Source organism: Capra hircus, chromosome 23, assembly GCF_001704415.2.
Source record: "Capra hircus breed San Clemente chromosome 23, ASM170441v1, whole genome shotgun sequence".
In the NCBI taxonomy this organism is placed as follows: domain Eukaryota; kingdom Metazoa; phylum Chordata; class Mammalia; order Artiodactyla; family Bovidae; genus Capra; species Capra hircus.
The window spans coordinates 39418624-39443420 of record NC_030830.1 but is presented as its reverse complement, the minus strand read 5'-3'; the positions used below and the strand labels follow the sequence as shown (position 1 = coordinate 39443420).

Here is a 24797-nt window from a genome sequence, read left to right as displayed (position 1 = left end):
ATAATGTAGGTAGGTTGGAAAACCTCATTCTTAATATATATTTCAGGTCACAATCATCACCTCTGGGACTGTGGTGGCTGAGGACTCAAGTGTAGCATCCCTTCATCATCAACAGGTGGCACTGCTGGCCACAGCCAACGGAACTCACATTGCGGTGCAGGTGAGGAGACTGGTGGCTGCAGAAAGAAGCACGAAGGGCAGGGAACTCCGTGGAGGACTAGAAGAGGACAGCATTTGGGTCTGAAGGTGCCCACTTCAGACGACAGATCCCTTTCTGCCTGCATCCACACACCTGTCTCAGGCCCAGCCTCTTCCTTCACTGACGCAGGGTGGGGAGCCCCTTTTGACCTTCACGGTAAATTTCATGGCAGTCTGCCTTGCAGTCTCAACCCTTCATTTTTTGTGTCTCTGTTCCTTCATCTGGAAGATAACGGGGCTGAAGTAGATGATTATTCCAGCCCGCCATTCCCCTTCCATCAGCAAGCTGCTCTGTCTGACCCTGGACCGTTCCATGGCTCCTCACCATGCCTAGCCTAATAGGGTTCTATCAGTGAACTTCCTGTTTCCTGGGGCCCTACCGAGTGCTCAGGTGTGTGTGACACTGGGTGGGCGGAGGACATTCAAGAAAGTAGACCACATACCCTACCACTGGGCCCTGGGAGGGAGGGTCTCACTCTCTCCTTCCTTCTCCACAGCTGGAGGCGCAGCAGACCTTAGAGGAGGCTATCAGCGTGGCCACCGCTGCCATGCAGCAGGGGGCGGCGACCCTGGAGACCGCAGAGTCGGAGAGCGGCTGCTGAGCCCGAGGGCTGCGTCCCACACCACACTGAAGGAGGTGCCGGGCTGCACAGGCATCCTTGCCTCCAAGGGCCCAGACCGTGGCTGACATGCAGGTGGCCACAAAGGTCTCTGGGGCAAGAAGGCAGCAAGAAAACGGCTTGAAGGGCACAGGAGCCCTGCCCCTAAGGAGGGCCAGGCAGCTGGAGTCAGGGAGTGCATCATCCTCAGGAGCTAAGGAGGACGAGCTTGATCAGCAGGCTGCACTGGGGTGTCCTCCCCCCAGAATCAGCTGAGCACCCTCTCTCCTCTCTGGAAAACACCCATCCTGCCCTTGGTCCATCCCCCTTCTCAGGTGGCGATTGGGGCTGCTCTTGGGACTGGTCCTCTACTCCCAACTGGTCATTGCCCACTCTGGGAGCAATCAGACAGCTCTTGCGCCCAGTAGGGGCAGAGCGGGCCCAGCCCTGCCCCTCCCAGCAATAAACACCTCCCCGGAGGCCAGTCGAGGTGTCTGGCCCCTTGGCAGCAGGGACTTTCTGCCACCACAGTCAGAGTCGCTCAGGGGCCCATGGCTGGAGATAGGTGCCCAGCCCCACGCCCACCCCAGCTGCTCCCCAGCCTCTCTGCAGCTGTGGCAGAGAGGCCAGGAAAGACCTTGTACATACTGGGGATTGGGTGTAATTTGTTTTATTTTTTTTAATTCCATTTTGATAATTTCTTTTCCTGCTCTGGATGGTGGTGGCAAATGGGTGAATGAGTATTTAATAAAAGTTCCAAGTTTCCACCTGGGTCTTTCCTCCCTCCTTTCAGCTTTGGGCCCTGGTGCCAGGGGCACAGACCTCACGCAGCCTCAGTGTCGGACTGTAGGGCCTGCCCTCCCAGGAGTGCCGGGGAAGGAAGCCCTAATGTGAGAAGCCCCAGGGAGTGGCCGGTGGCTTCCTGCCTGCAGCTGAGCAGGTGGGCTCCAGGCAGCCAAACAAGGCCAGTGTGACCACTGCTTCCAGGCTCTGGTTGGATCTCAAGCCTCAAGATGAGTAGGGTGGAGGAACTCTGTTTTTTTCTACTTTGCTTTGTGATACGTCATCACAGCCCCTCCAGACCCAACCACTTCTCTACACATAGCACACAGTCCACTGCTCCAAGTGAGCAAAGCCCCACGGACTGGGGGTACCCTTGCCAAGGCACCCAAAATCTCTGATGGCTCTGCTGCCCTGGTGCTGAAGTGCCAGCTTCGATACCCAGCTCTGGGGGTACCCACCTAGGTGTCTGGGACCATGCTGTGGAAGTCCGAAGACACAGTTGGAGTTTCCTGAAAAGTATGTGGTAGGACCAGACCAGCCCTGGTGGGAAGGGTGGAATGCAGGAAAGGCAGGTGATGGAGAGAACGCGTGGCTTTGACCCCTCCTGCTTGGGAGCATCACAGGCATTGCAGGTGGAGGTGTCTCTTTTCCTCTCTTCTCCGCTGTCACAGATGTGCCCCCCTCTCCAACACAGGCATCCTAGGAGATGCCTAGCAAACTCTCCTTTGCACTTGCTCCTTGGAAGGACAGATGCTGGGGCATGCCCCCGAGTAGGGGTGCTTCAGTTACCTTCAACATCCAAGGCCACTGTTGGTGGCAGGAGTATGCGCCAGCCCTCACAGGTACTGAGTCTAAAGAGACAGAAGCACTGAAGTGGAGGGTCCTGGGCCCCCACCCTCCTGCTCCCAGCGCCCTGGAAGCTGGGCCCCACCACGGGGCTCACCCCATGAGCTTCAGAGTCTCTGGGTCAGAGCCACTGGGCCCCAGAGGGGACAGTCCTCTGGGTGCCTTGTTAAGAGCCAAGGCCAGGGGATAAGGAAGCGGCCAATCACATGCCAAGTCCTCCCAACCTAGAGAGGCACCCTGGCCCAGTTCCTCCTCCAAGTTCGTATTGGTGGTGGTGGGAAGGGCCCCGCCACCACAGTAGTGTTAGACGGCCTTAAAAGAAATGCTTTACCCAGAGCCTAACCCAGCTTTACACCCATCCTCGGACCTCTTTACAGTCTATGAGGTGAGCATTTCTCCTGCTTTACCAATGAGAAGCTGCTTGAAGAGGTTACGTTGTTCATCCAGAGCCTCCCACCTGGTAAGTGTGGGATCGGACAGGACCTGCCCCTTGCTGTCTGGCTCCAAAGTCAGGACGGGCTCGCTTTTCCTTCAGCAAGCTGCCTCTGGGGGCCCAGGAGGCTCCGGGGCTGAGGAGGCTCCCAAAGGGCCTCAGGCCCAGGGAACTAGGTTGAACAGAGCTGGGGCCATAGCTTCCCAGGGCTTGGTCCCCAGTCCCAAGCAGGGAGCGGGGCCGCTGAGCAACAGTCTGGGTCCTGCCAGCGTGGGAGCCCACGAGAGCAGGCAGGTGGAGCTCTTGATCCGTGCCGCAGGCCCTGCTGCGGTCTCTGCTGCCGTTTGCATTTCCTGAAACCGGATCTTGGTGTCAGAGCCGCCCCTGGGCCGGGCGGGCGCCTCAGCCATGGCCCTGCGCAAGGAGCTGCTTAAGTCCATCTGGTACGCGTTCACCGCGCTGGACGTGGAGAAGAGCGGCAAGGTCTCCAAGTCCCAGCTCAAGGTGAGGGGCACCTGGGGCACAGGGGAGGCTGGCAGATGCGCCTCAGCAGCCCCTGCTTCCTGGGAGCTAGGCGTGAACCCTGTGCTCCTCCAGGGGCACCACAGCTAGCCAGGGGCCCCGGAAGGGTGGGGGGCCGGTGCTGGGTAACTGGGGTGATGCGGCCCGGTAGAGGCTGCTGCCCACCATCCAGAGGCCCCAGTGAGGTGTGTGCAGGGCCATGGTCCAGAGCCCCGACCCAAACTCTCAGGAGAGCAGAGGCGGCATCATGGGGTTCTGAGGGCCACGAGCCAAGCTACATCCCAGATTCCATGTGATGAGCACACGTCTCCCCGGAGTCAAGCTTGGGCATGCACCTTACTCCCTCCTGCTGCTTCCTCCTGGCTTTGAAGAGAGACAGTTGGCTAGTACTTGTCAGTCACTTCCTCCCGGAGCTGAGAGAGAGGGTTTAAGAACCTCTCACGGCCCCAAGGGCTCAGTCGCCCTTGGCAGGAGAGCATCTACTCTGTACCCTGCCTCCTAGGCGGGACAGAACTGGGAAGGGGCAAGGACTGAAGACCCCAACATACTGCCATTCACCAACCCCCTCATGCCCACCAGGTTGGGAAACTTACCTTAGGCCTTGAAACTTCTAGCAGGGAAGGGGTAGAATCTGAGTCCAGGAAGAGCCCCATCAGTGATTGCCCTGAAGTTCATTGCTTGGTCCTAGATAATTCCTGGGAGACCAAAAAGCTTCTGTCCTGCACTCCTGGGTTAGTGCTGCCTTCACCCTCGTTAGTGGGCAAGAAGCAAGGCCCCAGGCCACTGGAGCCGGGGGACACAGGGACAGGATGAGGGAGGCCTCAGCCCTCTGGGGTCTGCCTTAGGGGCTCATTCATTCACTCGACAAATATTATTGAGCACCAGGTATGCGCCTGGCATGAGGCTAAGCCACAGACTCTTGTATCTTCTCCTGCCGCCCTCCCCTCCCCCCGCAAAGGAGGAGTATAGTCTCAAGGAAACCTCCATTCTGAATGACTGAGCAGGTGCCTGGAAACCCGAGAAACGAATGGGACATGATAGGCATTGTTTCCCCTCCCTCTACTTTGCTGAACTTGGACATGATAAACTTGGATATCCCAAACTGGTCCTATCCCATAATCGGCCCCTTAGCCAGACTTGTCAGCATCTAGTAAACGATTCTTGGCTCTCCCAGGAAGGAGAGTCCACAACCACCTTTGATCATCTGAGAGAATCTCCCAAGAGGCAGATTCTTCCTCACATTTACTTAAATCCTCTTATTGCAGGTTATGTAGTCTAGTGAGCTCTGCAGGGCAGACAGAGGAAAAGCAGATCATCCAAAACCCATCCTTGCAGAAACTCCATGTCCTATATCCGCCTCCCATGTTGCCCCTTTAATATCTTCCAGGAACAATCCCAACCTCCATAGTTTGTTGTCTCCATTTTCCACCACTCCTTTAGCTGTGGCCCCTGTGACACCTCCAGGGTCTCTCTTTCCCTCACAAATGGAAGGTACTGCATTTAGATTTCCTGAGCCCACCAGGCAGTAAGCCTCTTAGTTGGAGCGTCTGTCTTGGCCTCTACCTGGGCAGATGCCTGTTCCCCCACCCCCACCCATCGAGTATTTACAAGGAAGACTGCATGGGGAGGATGCATAATCGAACCATCCATCCACTGTCTTTGTACCACATCACAGCTCACAAGGAGCCCACTGCCAGCAGCTTCTGCGGTCACACAGGATTAGTGGTAGATTTCAACCCATCAACAGAAAACGTGTCTATTCTGGGAACTCAAGTAGCAGTGGGAGTCTCAGGCCCGGCGGCAGGTGGACCAGCAACTGTAGGGCCCCTGTCATAGGAGAGAAAGATGAGGAAGGCAGTTCTCCCACCAGCCCATGATACTAGAGCCTGGGATGGGAGGAAGTAGTGATAGTTCTGGGGGTGGGGATGCCGGAAAGGCAGAAGAGCAATAGAGAAGTGGTCAAAAGACAGAGGAAGAAGCAGATGAGAGATAGAGACGAGCAGGGCACAACTCCCTCCCCGGAAAGACTGGGTAAGAAGGGAAAAGACCTTGGGGTCAGGCTGTGCTCATCAAAACTGTCCCTGGCCTTGGCATCCTCTTTTGGGAAGAGGCCGGGGGACCTGCACAAGCCCAGAGCAAGCTGGGACAGTCACCCACTTCTCTCCAACATGTTGGCAGAAAGGCTGCCACCAGCCGTCCTGGGCAGAGCCCAGATGGGGCCAGGAGGAGGAGGAAGAACAGCAAATCCTCTGAGAAGTACCCCCAAGGAGTCAGGATTGTCTTCTCTGAGGGGTCTGAGACTAGGTGTATGGTTAGAGCAGCGTGTGTCAATGAGGATCTTAGGAGGCCTACCACTTCCCCTTGACCAGCAGGAGCAGAGGCAAGGCAGGGAGGGTGAACTGGGGCCTTTCCTCCTTGAGTCTGTGGGGTCCCAGAATCCTGAGCCTCTAGTTGGCACTCAGGGTAGTCCTGGGGCCCAGGGAGGGAGTCGTGCCCACTGACAGCCTCTGAGTTTTGGGCTCTACCTCCTCTGGAGAGGGACAACAGCCTTTCCCTAGGTGCTGCTGCTGCTTTAGACGTGTCCAACTCAGTGTGACCCTAGGAACTGCAGCCTGCCAGGCTCCTCTGTCCACGGGATTCTAAAGGCAATATTACTGGAGTGGGTCGCCATTGCCTTCTCCAGGGGGCCTTCCTGACCCAGGGATCAAACCCAGGTATCCTGCATTGCAGGCAAGATTCTCTACTGCTGAGCCCACCAGGGATGCCCTCCTCTAGGTGAAGGGAAGTTAATAACAACTCCAGTTCAGGAATCTGATGACAGGTCTTCAGCTTTGCCCCGACCTCTGCCTGCTGTGGTCGTGGTCTTCTCAGTCTAGAGTGTGAAGGAGGGAAGGATGATTCAGTGATACAGAGCCCTTGACTCAGAGCCATACAGGCCAATACCTATATGGTTCCCCAGCAGGATGACCTTAGGCAAGTCACTGCCCAGCTCTGAGCTATAAAGCCCAAGGGCTGAACTGGGGATCACAAGCTCTCCAGCTAGCCTAGGAAAGTAAATTTTAACAAAGTATATCAAGTAGGTGAAATTGATCCTGACACAGCCTCTCCTCTCTGCTTCCTTCTCTGAGCCTCCATCTTTCCTTTGATGCCTATACCCAATCCCTCCAGCCCCTTCTTGCTCTCAACAGGCACACAGCCAATCCAGAGAGTCTCCCCTTTTAAAATTCCTGGTGCTCCTCCCTCATGATAGTAGTTTTGCTTTAGTGCCCACTGGTTGAGAAAAATATATTCAGTGACTCTTATACATTTTAAAAGAATCATTCAGCACCTGGATACATTTAAAGACTACAGGCCATATAAAAGAGAGAAATTAGTCATTCTCTTTGCAGTTAGTGATTGGTACTTTTAAGGATGCCCAAATGCTCTGTATCTTCATCTACTCCTGAAGTCTAAGAACTACAGGATCATGGGCCTGGCACCCATTGTATCGCTGCACTTGAGTTTTTAGGGAACTTCCCAGGTAGCACCAGTGGTAAAGAACCCGCCTGCCAATGCAGGAGACTCAGGAGACGAAAGTTCGATCCCTGGGTTAGGAAGATCCCCTGGAGAAGGAAATGGCAACCCACTCTAAGTATTCTTGCCTGGAAAATCCTATAGACAGAGAAGCCTGGTGGGCTACAGCCCATGGGGTGACAAAGAGCCGGACATGACTGAGCTGCACACAACACATACACACGTACACACACACACACACACACACGCCCCCAGGGGAGAACCACTCCCCCACAGCCTACAGAGGAAACAGTGAATAAATGATGCCTCTCAAAGGTCAATGGCTGCCAACCCAGAGGTCAGGGGCTGCCTAGGTGGGTGGGGGAGAAAAAGAGCCCTCTCTGGGGGAGCCCAAATGGCAACTTGTGAAAACTGCAGACACCTGGACCCCACCCCTGGAAACTCCGAGTTGGTAGGTCTGGGCGGGCCCTGGCAGATTTCAGTTTCAACCAGCTCCCCAGGTGATTCTGATGCTTAATCTGAGCCCATGTAGCATAGAGATCTAGTGTAGGGCTTTAGGGTCAGACCTTGACTCTAAAGAAGACAGTTCACCTCTCTGAGCATCGGTTTCCTCCTCTGTAAAAGCAGGATAAGGAGCGTCCCCTCCTCCAGGGATAAGGAGTGCTTGAAATCGGCAGGTGACTGCTGCGCACGCTCCGGCCGCCGTTTCCTTTCCTGCAGGACGCTTCTCTGGCCACGCCCTTTGCCCGCCCCCAGCCCCTTCCCTCCCCTCCCCGCCCCCCCGCGCCCGGGCACAGGAAGCCTGGCAATCTGAGGTCAGCTGGTTTCTCCAGGGAGAGGCCCTGAACCCTCAGTGTCTGGAGCCTTTGATTCCTCTTTGTCCTGATAGCTCACAAGGGTCAGAGCCTCTGCCCGGGGCTCCTCAAATTCCACTGGCATAAGGTACAAGTGACAGAGTTCTTAGAGGACAGTGTGGGCCAGCGAACCCAGGAGACGAACGGTTCAGACAGCTGTGTGCTGCCGGGGGGGCAGCTCCTGTCCTGGGCGGGAGAGGAGGCCTGCAAAGTCTCCTTGAACTCCATTTTTAGAGGTGTGGAAACTAAAGCCCAGCGAGGTTAGCGTAGATTCAGTCCACTTCTATCTGACTTTTGTGTTTTTCCCATTTCTTCTCTTGAAGCGCTGAAGTTCATTCAGTAGGTATTTATTGAGTATCCTGTTATGCCAGACTCAGCGGTACAGCAGTGAATAAAATATAAAAGACAAAAACCCGCACCCGTGGGTTGACCATTCTAGTCAGAGAACGCAGATGAGTAAACACAGTAAGTCAGAACTCATGATACATGACATGGAGGAAAAATAGAGCGGAAGTGAGGACAGGGAGTGTGGGGAGTCGAGGGGGGATTTCAGATTTAAATAAGGTGGTCAGAGAAGCCCGCAGCCCCCAAGAAGGTGGAGAGGGTGTGAGCCGTGTCGTGGCCGGGACAAAGAATGTTTCAGGCTAAAGGAATAGCAAGTGCCAGGGCCCTGAGACAAGGGCGTGCCTGGCGTGTCCGGGGAACGTCTAAGGGGTCAGAGTGGCTGGACAGAAGGGAGCAAGAGGGATGAGGTCAGAGAAGGTGTAGAGTGAAATCTCTGGAAGGACTCCAAGATTTCACCCTGAGAACCTTGGAAACCCACTGCAGCACTTACGTTAGACTTCAGGGGAGTTTAATCAAAAACCTTGAGCATGTAGGGGACGCACTGCTGAGCTCTGGAGTCAAGGTTAAGATGAGAGTCCTTGCTGCCCTCAAGGAAGGTAGAACAGCCAGAAAAGCTCACACAAACAAGAAACAGCAGAAGAACGTTATTACAAAGCAACTTAATAGCAGGGTACATTAATAACAGTGGTTAATGGCACCCTTTGTTTTTTATCACTAGAGCTTAAATTTTTTTGTAATAAAAACAATATATGCTCCCGGCACAGAAAATTGTGCTTTTTAAAGAAGTTGAAATTTGTTATAAAAGTAAAATATGTTTTACTGGTTAAAAAAAAATTCAAAGACCAAAATTGTGTTAAAGAAGGTGAAAGTCCCTCCCCTCCCTGGGGAGGGTGGTAGGGTGATGGTTGTTAACAGTTGCTGAGTCTTCTAGATTTTTTTCTATGTACAAATAAACACATTAGATTGAACCATATGAAATTGCTGACATTTGATTGTTTTGGCCTACTCAAATAGCAGTTTAAAATGGTTCAACCTAATATTTGCACACATATTGTTTTAGAGATATTTCATTCTAGAGCGTACTTTTTTCCACCTGCTGGTATAGTATACATATCTTTCCATGTCCGTTCACACAAACATAATAATAAAAATAGCTCACAACCTTTATTAAGCAATACCTTTTATTGCACTGTGTGCGAGGTGCTGTGCTGAGCACTTTGTTCTAAAACAGCCCGTGGAGCAGGCCCCCTTATTTTCCTCAAAGAGGAGACTAAAATCTTGGGGAAGTTAAAAATCACTTGCCCGAAAGCACACATGTGGTAGAAGTAAAAGTTTTCAACCACACACAGGTCCATGATGTGGTATACCTGTCCTCTCTCGAAGGAGGCTCAGGCTGTCTCCAATGCCTTATATATTCTGTTTTTTTGCGAGGGGGTGGCAGATTGTGCCAGGGCATATAAGATCTTAGTTCTCTGATGAGGAATCAAACCTGTGCCCCACTCACAGGAAGGTCGGAGCCCCAGTCACTGAACTGCCAGGCATTTCCCAATGCCTTATATGCTAAACAATGGTTCAGTGGGCATTCTTGTACAGTTAGCTCTGTTCCCTTGAGCATCCGTAGGTTGGATGATTAAAAATGCTGGGGTCATGCCCAATTTTACATCTGATAGAGTCTTGCCCTCCAGAAAGACTACTGATTCACACCTTGACAGTAGGGCATTTGAATCCCCATTTCTCCACAATCTCCTCAATGCTTGATAGTATCAGTCTTTTGCATCTTTGTTAATTTGTTAGGTTAAAAAAAATCACACTTGCTATACAAGGAGGGAACTTATATTTGCTCTGGCACTCTATCTATATATCATCTTACTCTGTCCTCACGGGCCCTCTGCATGGTGGGTATTATCCCATTTTACTGACAATGAAACTGAGGCTCAGGGAGTGAAGAAGTTTCTTCAAGGCCTCACAACTAGAAAGTGAAGGTCCCTGGCCTTCCATGTTCCCCCCTTCACTGGAGTGTAGCATTTGGCTGGGCTATGCAGGAAGCTTCCTCAAAGAGGTGCTCTAGGAAACTCGAAGAAACATAAGGACATGGGTAATTTGAAAAGAGGCCAGGAGACAGCAGGTAGAAGTGTGTGAAACTTAGAATAACACCTGTCTCTTCAGAAGTGGGTATTTCTCTTGTGTTGGTCACTCTGGATTTTAAGTGCAAGCATTTAGCAGCAGCACCTCTTGGAGTGTGGATTAGTATCCTATGACCATAGATGTGTTAATCATGTCTTCTCTGATTATAGGTGGTAGAAACCAAACTCAAAATAGCTTAAGGGAGATGTTATATCTTGGCTCACATAAACGAAACTCCTAGCATAGTATTGGCTTCAGGCTTGGCTGGATCTAGGTCCTCAGATGACGACTCTCTTTATTGGCTTGATAGCTTGATAGTATTCTCTGTCCTTGTTGTTGTCGTCCAGTTGCTCAGTGGTGTCCGATTCTTTGCGGCCCCATGGACTGCAGCATGCCAGGCTTCCCTGTCCTTCACTATCTCCTGGAGTTTGCTCAGACTCATGTCCATTGAGTCAGTGATGCCATCCAACCACTTCATTCTCTGCCACCCCCTTCTCCTCATGCCTTCAATCTTTACCAGCATCAGGGTGTTTTCCAGTGAGTCGGCTCTACGTATCAAATGTCCAAAGTTTTGGAGCTTCAGCTTCAGCGTCAGTCCTCCCAATGAATATTCAGGGTGGGAAAGATGTTAGCTGCGTCTGTCTTCTGGCACCTTAACTCTTTCCAGGTTTACCCATGGAAAGAATATACCTCTTCTCCACTAGAGGAAGCAAAAATCCCAGGACTGCTTCCCAGTGGCCTAGAATTGGTCATGTGCATTCTCAAACCAAACACCGTGACTCAAAAGTGCCCAGCCATGCAGCCAGATGGGGTAAGGGTGCAAACGGCTAATACCACAGAGCCTGAAAATGGAGGAGAGGTATTTCTCAAAGGAAAGTCAAGGCTGCATTACCAAAATAAGGAAAGAGGGCGGAGTTCATCAGGAAGAAACTCCAGATGTCCTTTAGAATAAGAGAAAAGCAAAGCTATAGATGGCACATTGAGATAATTTGAAGATGATGGGAATGAGAGTTGGGGTGGGGACCACAGATAACTGCTCAGGCGGGGGAAGTGAGGGAAAAGAGAAATACTGATCCCCTCACTGGGCCCCCCAACTTCCCACTTTGCTGAGTTGAACCTGAGGCTCAGGAAAACATTGCGGAGAAGTCTCAAACCCTTGTCCCTCTCCTCTCACAAAAGAGAACAAGGAAACCAAGACAGTAGGCATGCCAGCTGGGAGGTGTTGCCAGCTCCTGCCTTAGAGGAGCTGCCTCCAAGCTGAACTGCTGGTGGTGAAGCAGCCCTTGAATACAGCATTTATCGACTACCTTGGGTGTGCATAAGAAGACATGGTGTTGTCTCCAGAGTTTACTGTATAGTTGGGGGATGAAGGTGAGGTCAATATTTTAATAAGGAAGCTGCCTTCAGAGTCAGGAACACCTGTTTCCAACCTCAGCTCTACCACCTACTTTTTAAAAATATTTTTCATTTGGCCATGCCAAGTCCTAGTTGTGGCATGGGGTTGGGGAGATCTTGAATCTTGGTTGTGGCATGTGGGATCTAGTTCTCCAACCAGGGATCGAACCCAGGCTGGAACTGTGAAGTCTTAGTCTTAGCCACTGGACCCCCAGGGAAGTCCCTCTGCCACTTATTCTTAACGTCTCCAAGCCTGAGCATCTTCATCTGGAAGACAGGGACACTAATGTCTGGATATCATGGTCACCGAGATTAGATCTGGGGTATAGAAAGCACCTCATACAGTGGCTGGCACAGAATAGGTGACAGTTTTTCCTCATTCACACTTTCTGTGATAAGTGCTATCACAGAATTACACCAAGACAGTTTTATTTTTTTTTCCTGATCTCCTTGTTGAAGCTTCAACCTCTCTGCTAATACGATGGATTTGTTAACCTACCCGTTTACCCCACCGTCGTCCCTTTTAGCCTTGTCATCCACACCCCCTGGACCATTTCTTGTGCCCCTTCTTGGCTCCCTCTCCAGCTCCCTTCCATCTTTAGAAGGGCAGTTGTTGGAACTGAACACGCCTTTCCTGGAGCAGGCTCACTGGACTCCAGGCGCAATTCAGCCTGACCCCGAGTCTCTGACGGTAGATGTCAGGTTTCTGCCCCTGAGCCTTGGGATCTGCTGAGCTGAACTGGAATCTCAGGCTCTTGTTCACTGAGTGCTTGCGCAAGTAACTGAGTCCCTTGAACCTCCGTGTCCCTGTCTGCAGAAAGGGAACACACCTGCCTAATGAGTGCCAAAGGGCATGGCTGCCTGGGTTTGAATCCCAGCCCTGCCAGCTCTGTGCCTTTGCGTGAATTACTTAACACCTCAGAGTTTAGGGGTCTTTTTCATCTGTCAAATGAAGATGTTAACAGTTGTTCTGGGTGTTAAGGGAAATATATGCAAAGTACTGAGCACAGTTCTTGTTGCATAGCAAGTGCATATATTTTTACTTTTTTGTTTTTTATTGAAGTATAATTGACATTTTAATTTCAGGTGTACAATGTAATGATTGTTTATTTGTATATATTATGAAATGATCACGAGAAGCCTAGTTAACATTCATTGCTATGCATGGTTTAAAAAAATTGTTTTTCTTGCAATGAGAATTTTTAAGACCTACTCTCTTAGCTACTTTCAGATGGCATACAGTATTACTCATTATGGTTACCATGCTATATATTATGTTCCCATGACGTATTTAAAAACTGGAAGTTCGTGCCTTTTGAGCACCTTCATCCGTTTCACTCACCACCGCATACCTCTTGCAACCACCAATCTGCTCTCTGTATCTGTGAATCTCTTCTTTTCCCTTTTTAAAAATTCCACATAGAAATGAGATCATACTGTATTTGTCTTTCTCTGTCAGATTATTTCACTTGGCATAATGCCCTCAAGGTCCATCCATGTTGTTGCAAATGGCAAGATTTCATTCAGTTTTTCACGACTGAATTACATTCCATTGTAAGTGTTCAGTTCAGTTCAGTCACTCAGTCGCGTCTGACTCTTTGTGACCCCATGGACTGCAGCACGCCAGGCCTCTCTGTCCATCACCAACTCCTGGAGCCTACTAAAACTCATGTCCATTGAGTCAGTGATGCCATCCAACCATCTCATCCTCTGTCCCCTTCTTCACCTGCCTTCAATCTTTCCCAGCATCTGGGTCTTTTCCAGTGAGTCAGTTCTTCGCCTCAGATGGCCAAAGAATGGAGTTTCAGTTTCAGCATCAGTCCTTCCAATGAATATTCAGGACTGATTTCCTTTAGGATGGACTGGTTGAATCTCCTTGCAGTTCAAGGGACTCTCAAGAGTCTTTTCCAGCACTTCAGGTCAAAAGCATCAATTCTCCGGTGCTCAGCTTTCTTCATAGTCCCACTCTCTCATACATACGTGACTACTGGAAAAACCATAGCTTTGACTAGACGGACTTTTAATTCATTGTATGTGTATATGTGTATATATGCATATGTATGTATATATATACACAAAGAGAGAGAGGGGGAGAGAGAAGTTTTAGTTATGATTGAGCTAAATAATGTGTGTAGAAGGCTTAGCCAGGATGGGGGAGAGGACGACAGGCGCGGTGGGAGCAGCCCTGTGGCCCAGCTCGGCCGGGGCTCAGGAAGGTAAGCTCCCCTCTGTCTCAGGTGCTGTCCCACAACCTGTACACCGTCTTGCACATCCCTCATGACCCCGTGGCCCTGGAGGAGCACTTCCGAGATGATGACGATGGTCCCGTGTCCAGCCAGGGATACATGCCCTACCTCAACAAGTACATCCTGGACAAGGTGAGGGCCCCTTTCCCTCTCTCCACTTCCCAACCTGGCCAGCACCCTAATTCCTTGCCACCCCAACTCCTCCCTCCATGAACCCCATCTCTGTCCCCTCTGTCCACCCATGCCCCCATCTCCACCCTTACATCCCCGTCACTTGCCCCTTTTTGCCCCCCTTTAAACTCACTCCAGCTCCCTCCTCTCTATCCTAGCCTCCACCTTCCCCACGATCTTTACCCCTCCCTGCCTAGCCTTCAGCTGTCATTTTACAAGCGCTTTCCAGCTCTCTGCTAAGTCTGTCCCCTCCATCCTCCTAGCTGTCACTGTCTTCTCAAGTTCTTCTCGACTGTTCATTTCCTCCTGAGCTTCCCCTTCTTTCTCCCCGGCCTGAGGGACTGAGCTTCTCTATGGATCGGGAACTTGGGTGGATGTGGATGCGGGGAAGTGATGCATGTGGCAGGGCTGGGGATTTGGGGGTCAGGCTGGTTGGCCAGACAGCTCCCTGATCATCAGCTCAGGGATTACTCAGGTGAGAGTCCCAGCATGGCAGGGTGGGGAGCAGGGAAACAGATGACGCTGAGAAGCCAGCTGGAGCCTAGTTGGGTGGTGGAGCTGGGCCGAGGCAGCCTTCGCAGCTGACTTGCAGGCCTGGTGGCAGGTGGAAGAGGGGGCTTTTGTTAAGGAGCACTTTGACGAGCTGTGCTGGACCCTGACGGCGAAGAAGAACTACCAGGTGGATAGCAACGGGAACAGCATGCTCTCCAATCAGGATGCCTTCCGACTCTGGTGCCTCTTCAACTTCCTGTCTGAGGACAAGTACCCTCTGATCATGGTTCCTGATGAGGTGAGCCCCAGGGACTTTATCACTTAGGGACAGGCTTCAACAAAACCATGAAGGAGGCCAAATTGTCTCTCTACTTCCCCACATCCTCTGTCTTCTTTATCTCTCCACTGGCTACCTGTCACACCCACTCATCTCCAGACACTTAGAACTGCCCATGTCAGAGCAATGATGCCTTCTCCCAGGAGGTCCAAAACTACACCTCCTTCAAGGCTCTCCTCGCTCTCACAGTAGGAAAATGATTCTGCAAACTGTTTACACAGAGGTGTGAATGCCTGATACATTACTAGCGTTTTGAAACGAAAACATTTAAAATCAAATGGCAGGATTTCAGGCACTGTGGCAAACTGAGAAGGGTGCTATTTTAGGGGAATAGAGACCTTCCAGGGAGATCTCTCCAGTCACTCCCAAGTGGGCGGCCAAGTCTGGTCCTGGTTCCAGATTTTCTCTTCTTGTCTCCTACAATATAGTGGGGAGCCAGGATGGACTCAGCTCAGACCCCAGAGAGAGGGCATCCTGGGAACATCAGCCTAGAACCCAGCTTCTACCTTCTCAATTCATGAGTGAAGCTGGGGCAGGTGACCCCTTTGGCAGCCAGCCTGCCCCCTCCCTCCACTACCCCACTCCCCTGTCCACTCAGCCTTCTCCTGACCCTTTCTGCCCTCTGGTGTTGGTAAAGATCTCAGGGCGAATCTAGGTCTTTTGAGTAGTGCACAATGGGGCAGGGGGGCGGGGGGTAGTGGTCCGCTGTATTTACGAGAGGTCTTGGCCTGTCTAACTGCACTCAGGTTCGTGCCCTTGCTTCTGTCTGTGGGAAGAGTGGGGGTGCCCCCACCCCACTCCCAGCCAAGACCCAGTAGCCCCCAGAGTGAAAGTCCTGCAGAGAGTTTTTCCAAGAAGCTGTTGGGGCAGCAGAAAGAAGTGTGTCTGTCTTCACAGACACAGACAGCTGGCCGGGTACCTTTGTCAGACCCCTGCCAGCAAGGGCGAGGTGGCCTCTCCGAGGCCAGAAAGCTGCTCGCTTTTGTGATCAACACGCAGTGTGAACAAACTGCAGCAGGATGTACCCCAACCACCACTTCCTGTTCCTCTGCAACAGGCTTCCTGTCCCTGCCCTGCTCGCTCCCACCTCCCATCCCCTTGCCCTCTGACAAGGGAACGATCCCCAGGGCTGGGGCTCGGGGCTTGGAATAGGGACTCATGGGGTGTCGATCTGAATTGAGCTCTGGCTGCTACCAACTTGCTGTGCGATTCAAAACAAGTCACTTCCCCCTCCCTTGAACCTCAGTTTTGTCATCTGCAGAGTGAAGAGATTGAACGAGAGGGCCCTTGTCCCCCACTGACGTTTTCTATGACTCGCTGTCTCTGCCTGGCCCTCAGTCCTCAACTCCCACCTCACCATGCCCTTAATTCAAGGCAGGAAGGACTGGAGCTTGGGGAGAGGATATCTGAATTGAAGCTGGGGCCCCAGGATCCCCTCTCAAATCTCTACTCAGGAGTCCACCCGCGTTTAGTCATTTAGTCCTCTGACATGCATCCACCCCTCCATCCTGCCAACCCCTGTCCGTGGTCACTTCTGCCCTAGCTCTGGGAGCCTGACGGTAGCAACCCCTGGTGTCGACACCAGAAACACCACCTACTGTGGCCACCAAGCCTTTCCTCCTTCCCTCCAGGTGGAATACCTGCTGAAGAAGGTGCTCAGCAGCATGAGCTTGGAGCTGGGCTTGGGGGAGCTGGAGGAGCTGCTGGCTCAGGAGGCCCAGGCAGCCCAGAGCAGCGGGGGGCTCAGCGTCTGGCAGTTCCTGGAGCTCTTCAACTCAGGCCGCTGTCTGCGAGGCGTGGCGCGGGACACGCTCAGCATGGCCATCCATGAGGTCTACCAGGAGGTCATCCAAGACGTCCTGAAGCAGGTCAGGCCTGGCTGGGGACCAGGGGTGGACCCCGAGGAGGGTGGGGGCGGGGCCGAGGATGCCTCTGACTTTGCTCTGGCTCTGGCAGGGCTACCTGTGGAAGCGAGGGCACCTGAGGAGGAACTGGGCAGAACGCTGGTTCCAGCTGCAGCCCAGCTGCCTCTGCTATTTCGGGAGTGAAGAGTGCAAGGAGAAGAGGGGTGTGATCCCACTGGATGCGCAGTGCTGCGTGGAGGTGAGGGCAGCAGGTGAAGGGGTGGAGCATGTACTGGAGCAAGACCCAGAGGGGCTCTGGTGTAGCCTGAGGGCAAGGGGTCAGGAGGAGGGCAAGGCGGGAAGCCCCAGTGACTTCCCCACCTAAGATTCCTGCTTAGGTGAGTGCAACCCAAATACAACTGACCCCTGAACAACATGGGTTGGAACTTGGTGGGTCTATTTATACATGGATTTTTTTTTTCAATAAATACATACAGTACTGCACCATCTTCAGTTGGTTGAATCTGCAAATGGAATAACTGGGATACTGAAAGTGAAAGTCACTCAGTTGTGTCTGACTCTTTGTGACCCCATGGACTGTAGCCCACCAGGCTCTCCTCTGTCCCTGGAATTCTCCAGGCAAGATTACTGGAGTGGGTAGCCATTCCCTTCTCCAGGGGATTTTCCCAACCCTAGGATCGAACCCAGGTCTCTTGCATTGCAGGTGGATTCTTTACAGCCTGAGCCACCAGGCTGACTTTAAAGTTATAAGTGGATTTTTGACCAGGCTGAGGTTTGGTACCCCTAACCCCTGAGCTGTTCAAGGGTCAACTGTATACCTGAATGCCTCAAGGCCATTCTCAGCCATGTCAGCATTTTTTTTTTTTCTTTTAGAAAAGTAACACGTTTTATTTTTTCCTTCCGGTTTCATTGAGATATTATTGACATACAGCACCGTGTAAGTGTAAGGTCTACAGCATAGTGATCTGACTTACACATATCATAAACTGATCAGCACAGTAAGGTTAGTGACCATCTGTCACCTCATATAGGTACAAAATTAAATAGAAAAAAAATTTTTTTATGTGATGAGTAATCTTAGGATTTACTCTCTCAACAACTTCTATGTATAACATTTGTTGTTGTTTAAGCTTCCCTGGTGACTTATCCATAAAGAATTCACCCCCCAATACAGGAGCCACAGGAGATGCAGGTTCAGTCTCTGGGTTGGGAAGATCCTCTGGAGGAGGGCATGGCAACCCACTCCAGTATTCTTGCCTTGAGAATCCCCACGGACAGAGGAGACTGTCAGGCTACAGTCCATAGCGTCACACAGAGTGGGACACAACTGAAGCGACTTAGCATACACGCAGTCGCCAAGTTTCGTCTGACTCTTTTGTGGCCCCATGGACTGTAGCCCACCAGGCTCCTCTGTCCATGGGATTTCCCAGGCAAGAATACTGGAGTGGATTGCCACTTCCTTCTCCAGGGGATCTTCCTAACCCAGGGACAGAACCTGAGTCTCCTGCATTAGCAGGCAGATTCTTTACCACTGAGCCACCAGGGAAGCCTCATATTTTAATATAATCTACAGCAGTGTTAATTATATTTTCCATGTTGCATGTTACATCCCTAGTAAACTTTCTTATTTTATATCTGGAAGTTTGTACCTTTTGACCGCCTTCATCCAATTCCTCCTCCCCTATCCCCTCAACAAGCCCACTTCCCACCTCTCGGTAACCACAAATCTGATCTCTCTTTCTATGGATATGTTTGTTCGTTTTTGAAGTATAATTGACCTGAAACACTATGTTAATTCCTGTTATACAGCATAATGATTCAATATTTCTATGTATTTCAAACTGATCTCCACGATAGTTCTACTTATGATCGGTCACCATACAAAGATAACTATGTAATCATAATTATTGACTATATTCCCCACACTATTCATTTTATACCCATGACTCACATTTTGCAACTGGAAGTTTGCACCACTTAATCTCCCTCAACTTTTTCTTCCCTCTTTCTACATCCCTTACCCTCTGGCAAACAAATCTGTTTGTTTTCTCTGAAACTGTAACTCTATTTAGGGTTCATCATGTCTGTTCAGTTATTGTTGTTGTTTTAGATTGCTTATGTCAGCACTTTAATAAAACAAAACAAAACTGCAAATCAAATCCAATACTAAAGTCATTGGTGAATGATGTGGCCTTTGCTAAAGATTTCAGAGGCGATAACTTATGACTCACTCTATCCAGCAAATTTTTCTAAAAGTCTTCTTTCAAGGTCTTTCTCCTTCACCCAAATTCCATTCCCTTTGGCAACAGACCAGATAAGGACTTCCCTGGTGGTTCAGGCAGTAAAGAAGCTGCCTGCAATGCAGGAGACCCAAGTTTGATCCCTGGTTGGGAAGATCCCCTGGAGAAGGAAATGGCAACTCACTCCAGTATTCTTTCCCAGAGAATCCCATGGACAGAAGACCCTGTTGGCGACAGTCCGTGGGTTGCAAAGAGGCAGACATGACTGAGTGACTGATGCTTTCACTCTGGCCACTCTATATTTCCCTATTCTTTCTCCTTTCCTATCCTTTTTCCTCCTATTATTCTCTCCATTATTTAAAGGCTTAAGGCAACAATTTTAAAAACTATAGTAAAATACACATATATATATAAAACATGAAATTTGCTATTTTAACCATTTTAAGTATTACAACTCAGTAGTATTAAGTACATTCACATGTAACCATCCCAATTATCCCAACCATCCCAATTATCCCAACCATCCCAATTATCTCAACCATCCCAAAGGCTATAAGAGTTGTGGGGACACTCCAAAGCTTTTTCTTTTTATCATCCTAAATAGCAGCTCTGTACCCATTAAGCAACAACTCATTCTCCCTTCCCTCCAGTCCCTGGTAACCTCTATTCTGCTTTCCATTTCTAGGAATTTGCCTATTCTAGGAGCCTCATATAAGTGGAATCATACACCATTTGTCCTTTTGTGTCTGGCTTCTTTCACTTAGTATAACATTTTCAAGCATGTTTTGGCATGAATCAGGACTTCATTCCTTTTAATGGCTGAATAATATTTCACTGTATGGATGGACTATATATGGTTTATCTCTTCATTCATTGGTGGATATTGGGTGGTTTCCATCATTTTGGTATTATGCATAATGCTGTTATGAATATCCATGTACAAGTTTCTGGGTGGATATATATTTTCTCTTCTCAAGGCACATACCTAGGAGTAGAATTGCTGAATCACACAGTAATTCTATGTTTAATTTTTGAGGAGCAGCCAAACTCTTTTCCATGGTGGCGGCATCATCTTACATTCTCACCAGTAGTAAATGAAAGCTCCAATTTCTCACTAACACTTGTTATTTTACATGAAAAACATTATTGTAGCCATTCTAGGCTGTGTCCATCTTTGTCACGTAAGGAAACAGCTATCATTGTGCAAAGAGCACAGATCTAGGCAGAAATCCAGCTCCACCACTAACATGCAGTGTGAATCAGGCATGTTCCTGGACCTCTTAGAGACTTAGTTTCTTTCTGTGTAAGATGGAGCTAATAATCTATGCCTGATACAGACTCTAGAACACATGAAGCTCAGTGGGTAGCTATTATTTTCCACTTAAATCCAGCAAGGCAGGGATTTGGTCTGTTAGGCACATCTTAGTAGTATCCCATATGCCCAGACCAATGAGTGGCCTGTAGACAATACAGAATATCTGTGGAATGAATGAATGGAGAACTTTCTCAGCAGGCAGGCTTCTGCGGAAATGAACGGTCTCATTAGTGAGGACCCTGTCATGAGAGATGTTGAGCCCTGATCTGGATAAACACTGAGTTGTCGCTGTGTGTAGGCCCCACAGAGAGATAGTAATAGGAGAGCTGTCCCATCTTCAACGCGCAAACGCTATAAGAGTTGTGGGGACACTAACCTCCAAACCCGGCCTGCAGACTCCTGGCAGAGTGGGTGGAAGGGGTGTCAGGAGGAGATGATGGTCAGCCAAGGGGGTAGGGGCTGGAGCTGGAGCCCCCCTGGGGCAGGTGTGGCCCTTGACCCCAGTGAAGCCAGCCTGTCTGGGCCTTCTCCCAGGTGCTGCCCGACCGAGAGGGGAAGCGTTGCATGTTCTGTGTGAAGACTGCCTCCCGCACCTATGAGATGAGCGCCTCCGACACGCGCCAGCGCCAGGAGTGGACAGCTGGTGAGTGCTCGCGGGGTGGCCTGGACCTGGCTGGGCCCCAGTCGCCTCATCGGTGAAAAGAGAGTGAGAACCCTTTGCCCAGCAGGAGGCCGGAGGCTGGATAGGAGCCACTCCAAAGGCCCCTTTCTGGCGGTGGGCCCCCCGGAGGCCCCCCTGTCCTCGGCTAGCCCCTCCCGCTCCCTCCGCAGCCATCCAGACGGCGATCCGGCTTCAGGCCGAGGGGAAGACGTCGCTGCACAAGGACCTGAAGCAGAAGCGGCGCGAGCAGCGGGAGCAGCGAGAGAGGCGCCGGGCTGCCAAGGAGGAGGAGATGCTGCGACTGCAGCAGCTGCAGGAAGAGAAGGAGAGGAAGCTTCAGGAGCTGGAGCTGCTGCAAGAGGCGCAGCGGCAGGCGGAGCGCCTGATGCAGGAGGAGGAGGAGCGGCGCCGCAGCCAGCACCGGGAGCTCCAGCAGGCGCTCGAGGTCCAGCTGCGCGAGGCAGAGCAGGTGTGGCTGCACCCGGGCGGAGGCGGTGGGCCGAGGGTTGAGGCTCCCGCCAGGAGCTGAGCGCCGGGGGGCGGGGCCTGGGCGGGGCCTGGTCTGGGGGCGGAGCCACGCGCTGAGGGATGAGCGTGGAGGTGGGGCTTGTCTTGAGTGATTTTGGCGGGGGACAGAGATAGGTATGGGATGGGGACGGGCCTATAGGGTAAGGGACTTGGCAGAAGGATGGCTTGAGAGGAGAGACGGTGTGGGGCGGGGCCCGAGCCTACGAATTGGGAAGGATGGAGTGGAGAGATAGGTGTAGAGTGAAGCCAGGTTGGGAGACCTTGGCTGGCTGGGGGGCGGGACCTTGACAGAGGAGCTGCTAAAGACCTTGTGTCTGGGGATGAATTTGGACCGAGGCTGGACTATGTGGGACCTGACTTGATCTGAATTTATAATGAGGCCAGTCTGGAGGAGGTAGGATGGGAGGAAGGCGGGATGAACCTGGAGACGGACTAGAGGTGTAGAGGCAATTAGATTTAAGATTTAAGAGATCTAGATCTGGAGTCGAGACACTGTGGGTTCCATACCAACTCTGCCTCTTAGGAACCCTGTGATCTCAGGTTAAGTTACTTGGCCTTTCTGTGCCTCAGTTACCTGTGACATGTTGATGCCAATAGAACTTGGTTTATAGAGCTGTGGAAAGGAGGATCAACTAAGGAAATACTTTTGAGTTATAATTGCTCTCACAATTATAATTATAGTCATTCCCTTGCTACCACTAGTCTAATTATAATTGTGAAACATTATATTACAATGTATAATAATAACTATTAAGGCTGGTGCTAAAAAGGGAATGACTTGAGCCCCTTTCCCCCATGTGGTTCACTGATCCTCATCAGACTTAGTCAGGTTTTCAGAAGGGGATCAGATCAGGAAAATCTGACCTGAAGGAACTCCCCAGACCCTCATCCAGAGATAACTAGCTGGGCTGGCCTCACAAAGCCCTGGGGAAAGGGCAGCATACCAGCAGCCTTCCTCTGCCGGGCCCCTGCTAACCTGGCTCCCTGTCCCCCATTCAGGCCCGGGCCTCCATGCAGGCTGAGATGGAGCTGAAGAAGGAGGAGGCTGCCCGGCAGCAGCAGCGCATCAAGGAGCTGGAGGAGATGCAGCAGAGGCTCCAGGAGGCCCTGCAGCTGGAGGTGAAAGCTCGGCAGGACGAGGAGGCCGTGCGCCTCGCTCAGACCAGGTAGGAAGGTGGCCCCTTCTGCTTCCCCCTCCCTGACGCCCCCACCCTCCCACCTGTTGAGCACCTGTGAGGTGCCTCAGCCTTGGAGGTGACACAGTGGACACCCCGCAGACTGCTAGAGGAGGAGGAGGAGAAGCTGAAGCAGCTGCTGCAGCTGAAGGAGGAACAGGAGCGCTACATTGAGCGGGCGCAGCAGGAGAAGCAGGAGCTGCAGCAGGAGATGGCTCTGCAGAGCCGCTCTCTGCAGCAGGCCCAGCAGCAGCTGGAGGAGGTGCGGCAGAACCGGCAGAGGGCCGACGAGGACGTGGAGGTGAGGCCTGGGGTGGAACAGGTCGCAGGTGGCAGGGTGAGCCGTGGCACAGGCTCTGGAACCTTCCCTGGAGCTCTATCGCTCAGGCCCTACCATCACCTGACTGTGTGGCCTTTGACAAATGGCCTAACCTCTCTGAGCTCCAAGTCCCTCATCTGAGAAAAGGGACTGGTAATTGCATTGCTATGAAGATTAAATAAATAAATAAATAAAACAGAAGATTAAACAAGATAGCACGTGATACTTAATATTCAGTAAGCACTGAAGAAACATTAACTGCTGTTTTTATCATTGTTACTCATCTGGGCAAAATTTTTTTCCTCCTGCTCTTCCAGCCCCTACTTTGCTATCCCTGCACTTTGGTTCCACTCTTTGGAGCCCAAATCTCCATAGAAGATTTTTTTCATAAAGACAAACTTTTGATGTTTTATTTTTATTAGTGTTCCTTATTTGATTTTGCTTTGTTGGCATACATGGTCATTGTAAAAAAATTCAAACACAGAAATAAGTATCATAAAAAGAGAAAATTCCTCTATGATTCCCCACCCCGCAGCCGCTGCTAATGGCTAGATGAACACTGGAGCAGAGGTTTCTGCATCAGGTCCTGGACAGGTGGTGTGACACAGTGGTTCAGAGCTCCATGTTTGTCCCTGGGCAAGTCACTTAACCTCTTTTGAATTTGCTTCTTAGCTTCTTCTCTGGAAGTTAAGTAAGATATTAGTACATTTTAGCTGCTTGATAAGTGGAAACTATACTTATGATTATTTTTGACTATTTAAGGGTCTTTGAGTCCCCTGAAATTGGATGGCAACTTTGTTCATACACATAGCTCTTTATGAACATACATGAGTTTTTCTGGGAAGATGATCAATAGCCTTTGTCGGATCCTAAGGGGCCTGTGAACCTGAAGAGGCTGAGACTTGCTGTCTTGGATGTTGGCTCTGACCACTCTCCACTGGTCCTGCCCCCACAGGCTGCTCAGCAGAAGTTGCGCCAGGCTAGTACCAACGTGAAACACTGGAATGTCCAGATGAACCGGCTCATGCATCCTATTAAACCTGGAGGTGAGAAGGGTTAGACCCTGGAGCTTTCCATGGAATGGAGAGGGACAAGGGAGGGAGGAGGGGCGACCCCCACATCTGCAGAGCCAGCAGGGCACTGCAGGTCAGGGGGTGCTCCTCTCCCCGAGGGCTGAAGTAAAGCCCCTCAACGTCTCCCCTTTGCACGCACCTTGTTGCTTCCTCATACCTGCCTTTTCTTTGCCAGACAAACGTCCCACCACCAGCAGCTCCTTCACAGGCTTTCAGGCCCCTCTACTTGCCCGCCGCGACTCCTCCCTAAAGCGCCTGACTCGCTGGGGATCCCGTGACAACAAGACCCCTTCACCCAGCAGCAGTGACCAGCAGAAGTCCCTCAATGGTGAGGAAGACGCTTCCAGCTCAGCTTCCGCCTCTGAGGAAGATAAACTGGACCTGGCACCAGAAAACTAACCTCTGCCAGTCTCTTGCCCCCAATCTCACACCTACCAGGACCTGGCCACAGCTGGCCTGTGGGTGACACCAGCCGCTGCAGAAGAAGGAGCGGCAGCCCTGGTGCCCAGGGCCCAGGCCCTCGGACCATGAAACAGCCCGGATTGGAACCTGGTTCTTTTTTTTTCACCCCAGCCCCAGGCCTCAGACCACTGAGGCTGTCAGGGATGTTGATCCTTGAGAACTTGACCCTGTGCCTTAACTCCAAGGGCCCTATGCCCTGGGCTGGGAAAGAGAGTCAACAAGCAAGCCAGGGACCACCTGTCCCCAGACTGCCACCAAGTTTGGAGGCACACTTCTGAATAAAAACTGCTGTTGGAATAAA

General features: G+C 51.2%; 2 protein-coding genes across 5 annotated transcripts in view; both read left to right on the top strand.

The window, feature by feature from the left end:
• The window catches only part of ZNF76 (zinc finger protein 76), a 28756-nt gene extending 27192 nt beyond the window's left edge, over positions 1-1564 (top strand). For 2 of the 4 annotated variants that reach the window (XM_018038782.1, XM_018038780.1), the window contains 2 exons: positions 47-160; positions 696-1564. In XM_018038782.1, coding sequence (XP_017894271.1) covers positions 47-160; positions 696-800 — 219 coding nt within the window. In that variant the 3' untranslated portion in view covers positions 801-1564. The remainder of the gene's footprint in view (positions 1-46; positions 161-695) is intronic. The other 2 variants (XM_018038781.1, XM_018038779.1) reach the window with 1 other exon arrangement.
• DEF6 (DEF6, guanine nucleotide exchange factor) lies at positions 1641-24797 on the top strand. Its single transcript, XM_018038778.1, has 11 exons — positions 1641-3363; positions 13850-13990; positions 14634-14819; positions 16490-16726; positions 16815-16961; positions 20813-20921; positions 21110-21408; positions 22467-22633; positions 22745-22943; positions 23917-24007; positions 24210-24797. The coding sequence occupies exons 1-11, from the start codon at positions 3268-3270 to the stop codon at positions 24431-24433; spliced, it is 1896 nt and encodes a 631-aa protein (XP_017894267.1). The 5' UTR covers positions 1641-3267; the 3' UTR covers positions 24434-24797.

Excerpts from the sequence above, each read along its gene's own strand:
- DEF6 (XM_018038778.1), top strand. The coding sequence starts at position 3,268 with ATGGCCCTGCGCAAGGAGCTGCTTAAGTCCATCTGGTACGCGTTCACC. Across the intron at positions 3,364-13,849 it reads TCTCCAAGTCCCAGCTCAAG|GTGCTGTCCCACAACCTGTA; the intron begins GTGAGGGGCACC and ends CCTCTGTCTCAG. Across the intron at positions 16,727-16,814 it reads TCCAAGACGTCCTGAAGCAG|GGCTACCTGTGGAAGCGAGG; the intron begins GTCAGGCCTGGC and ends TGGCTCTGGCAG.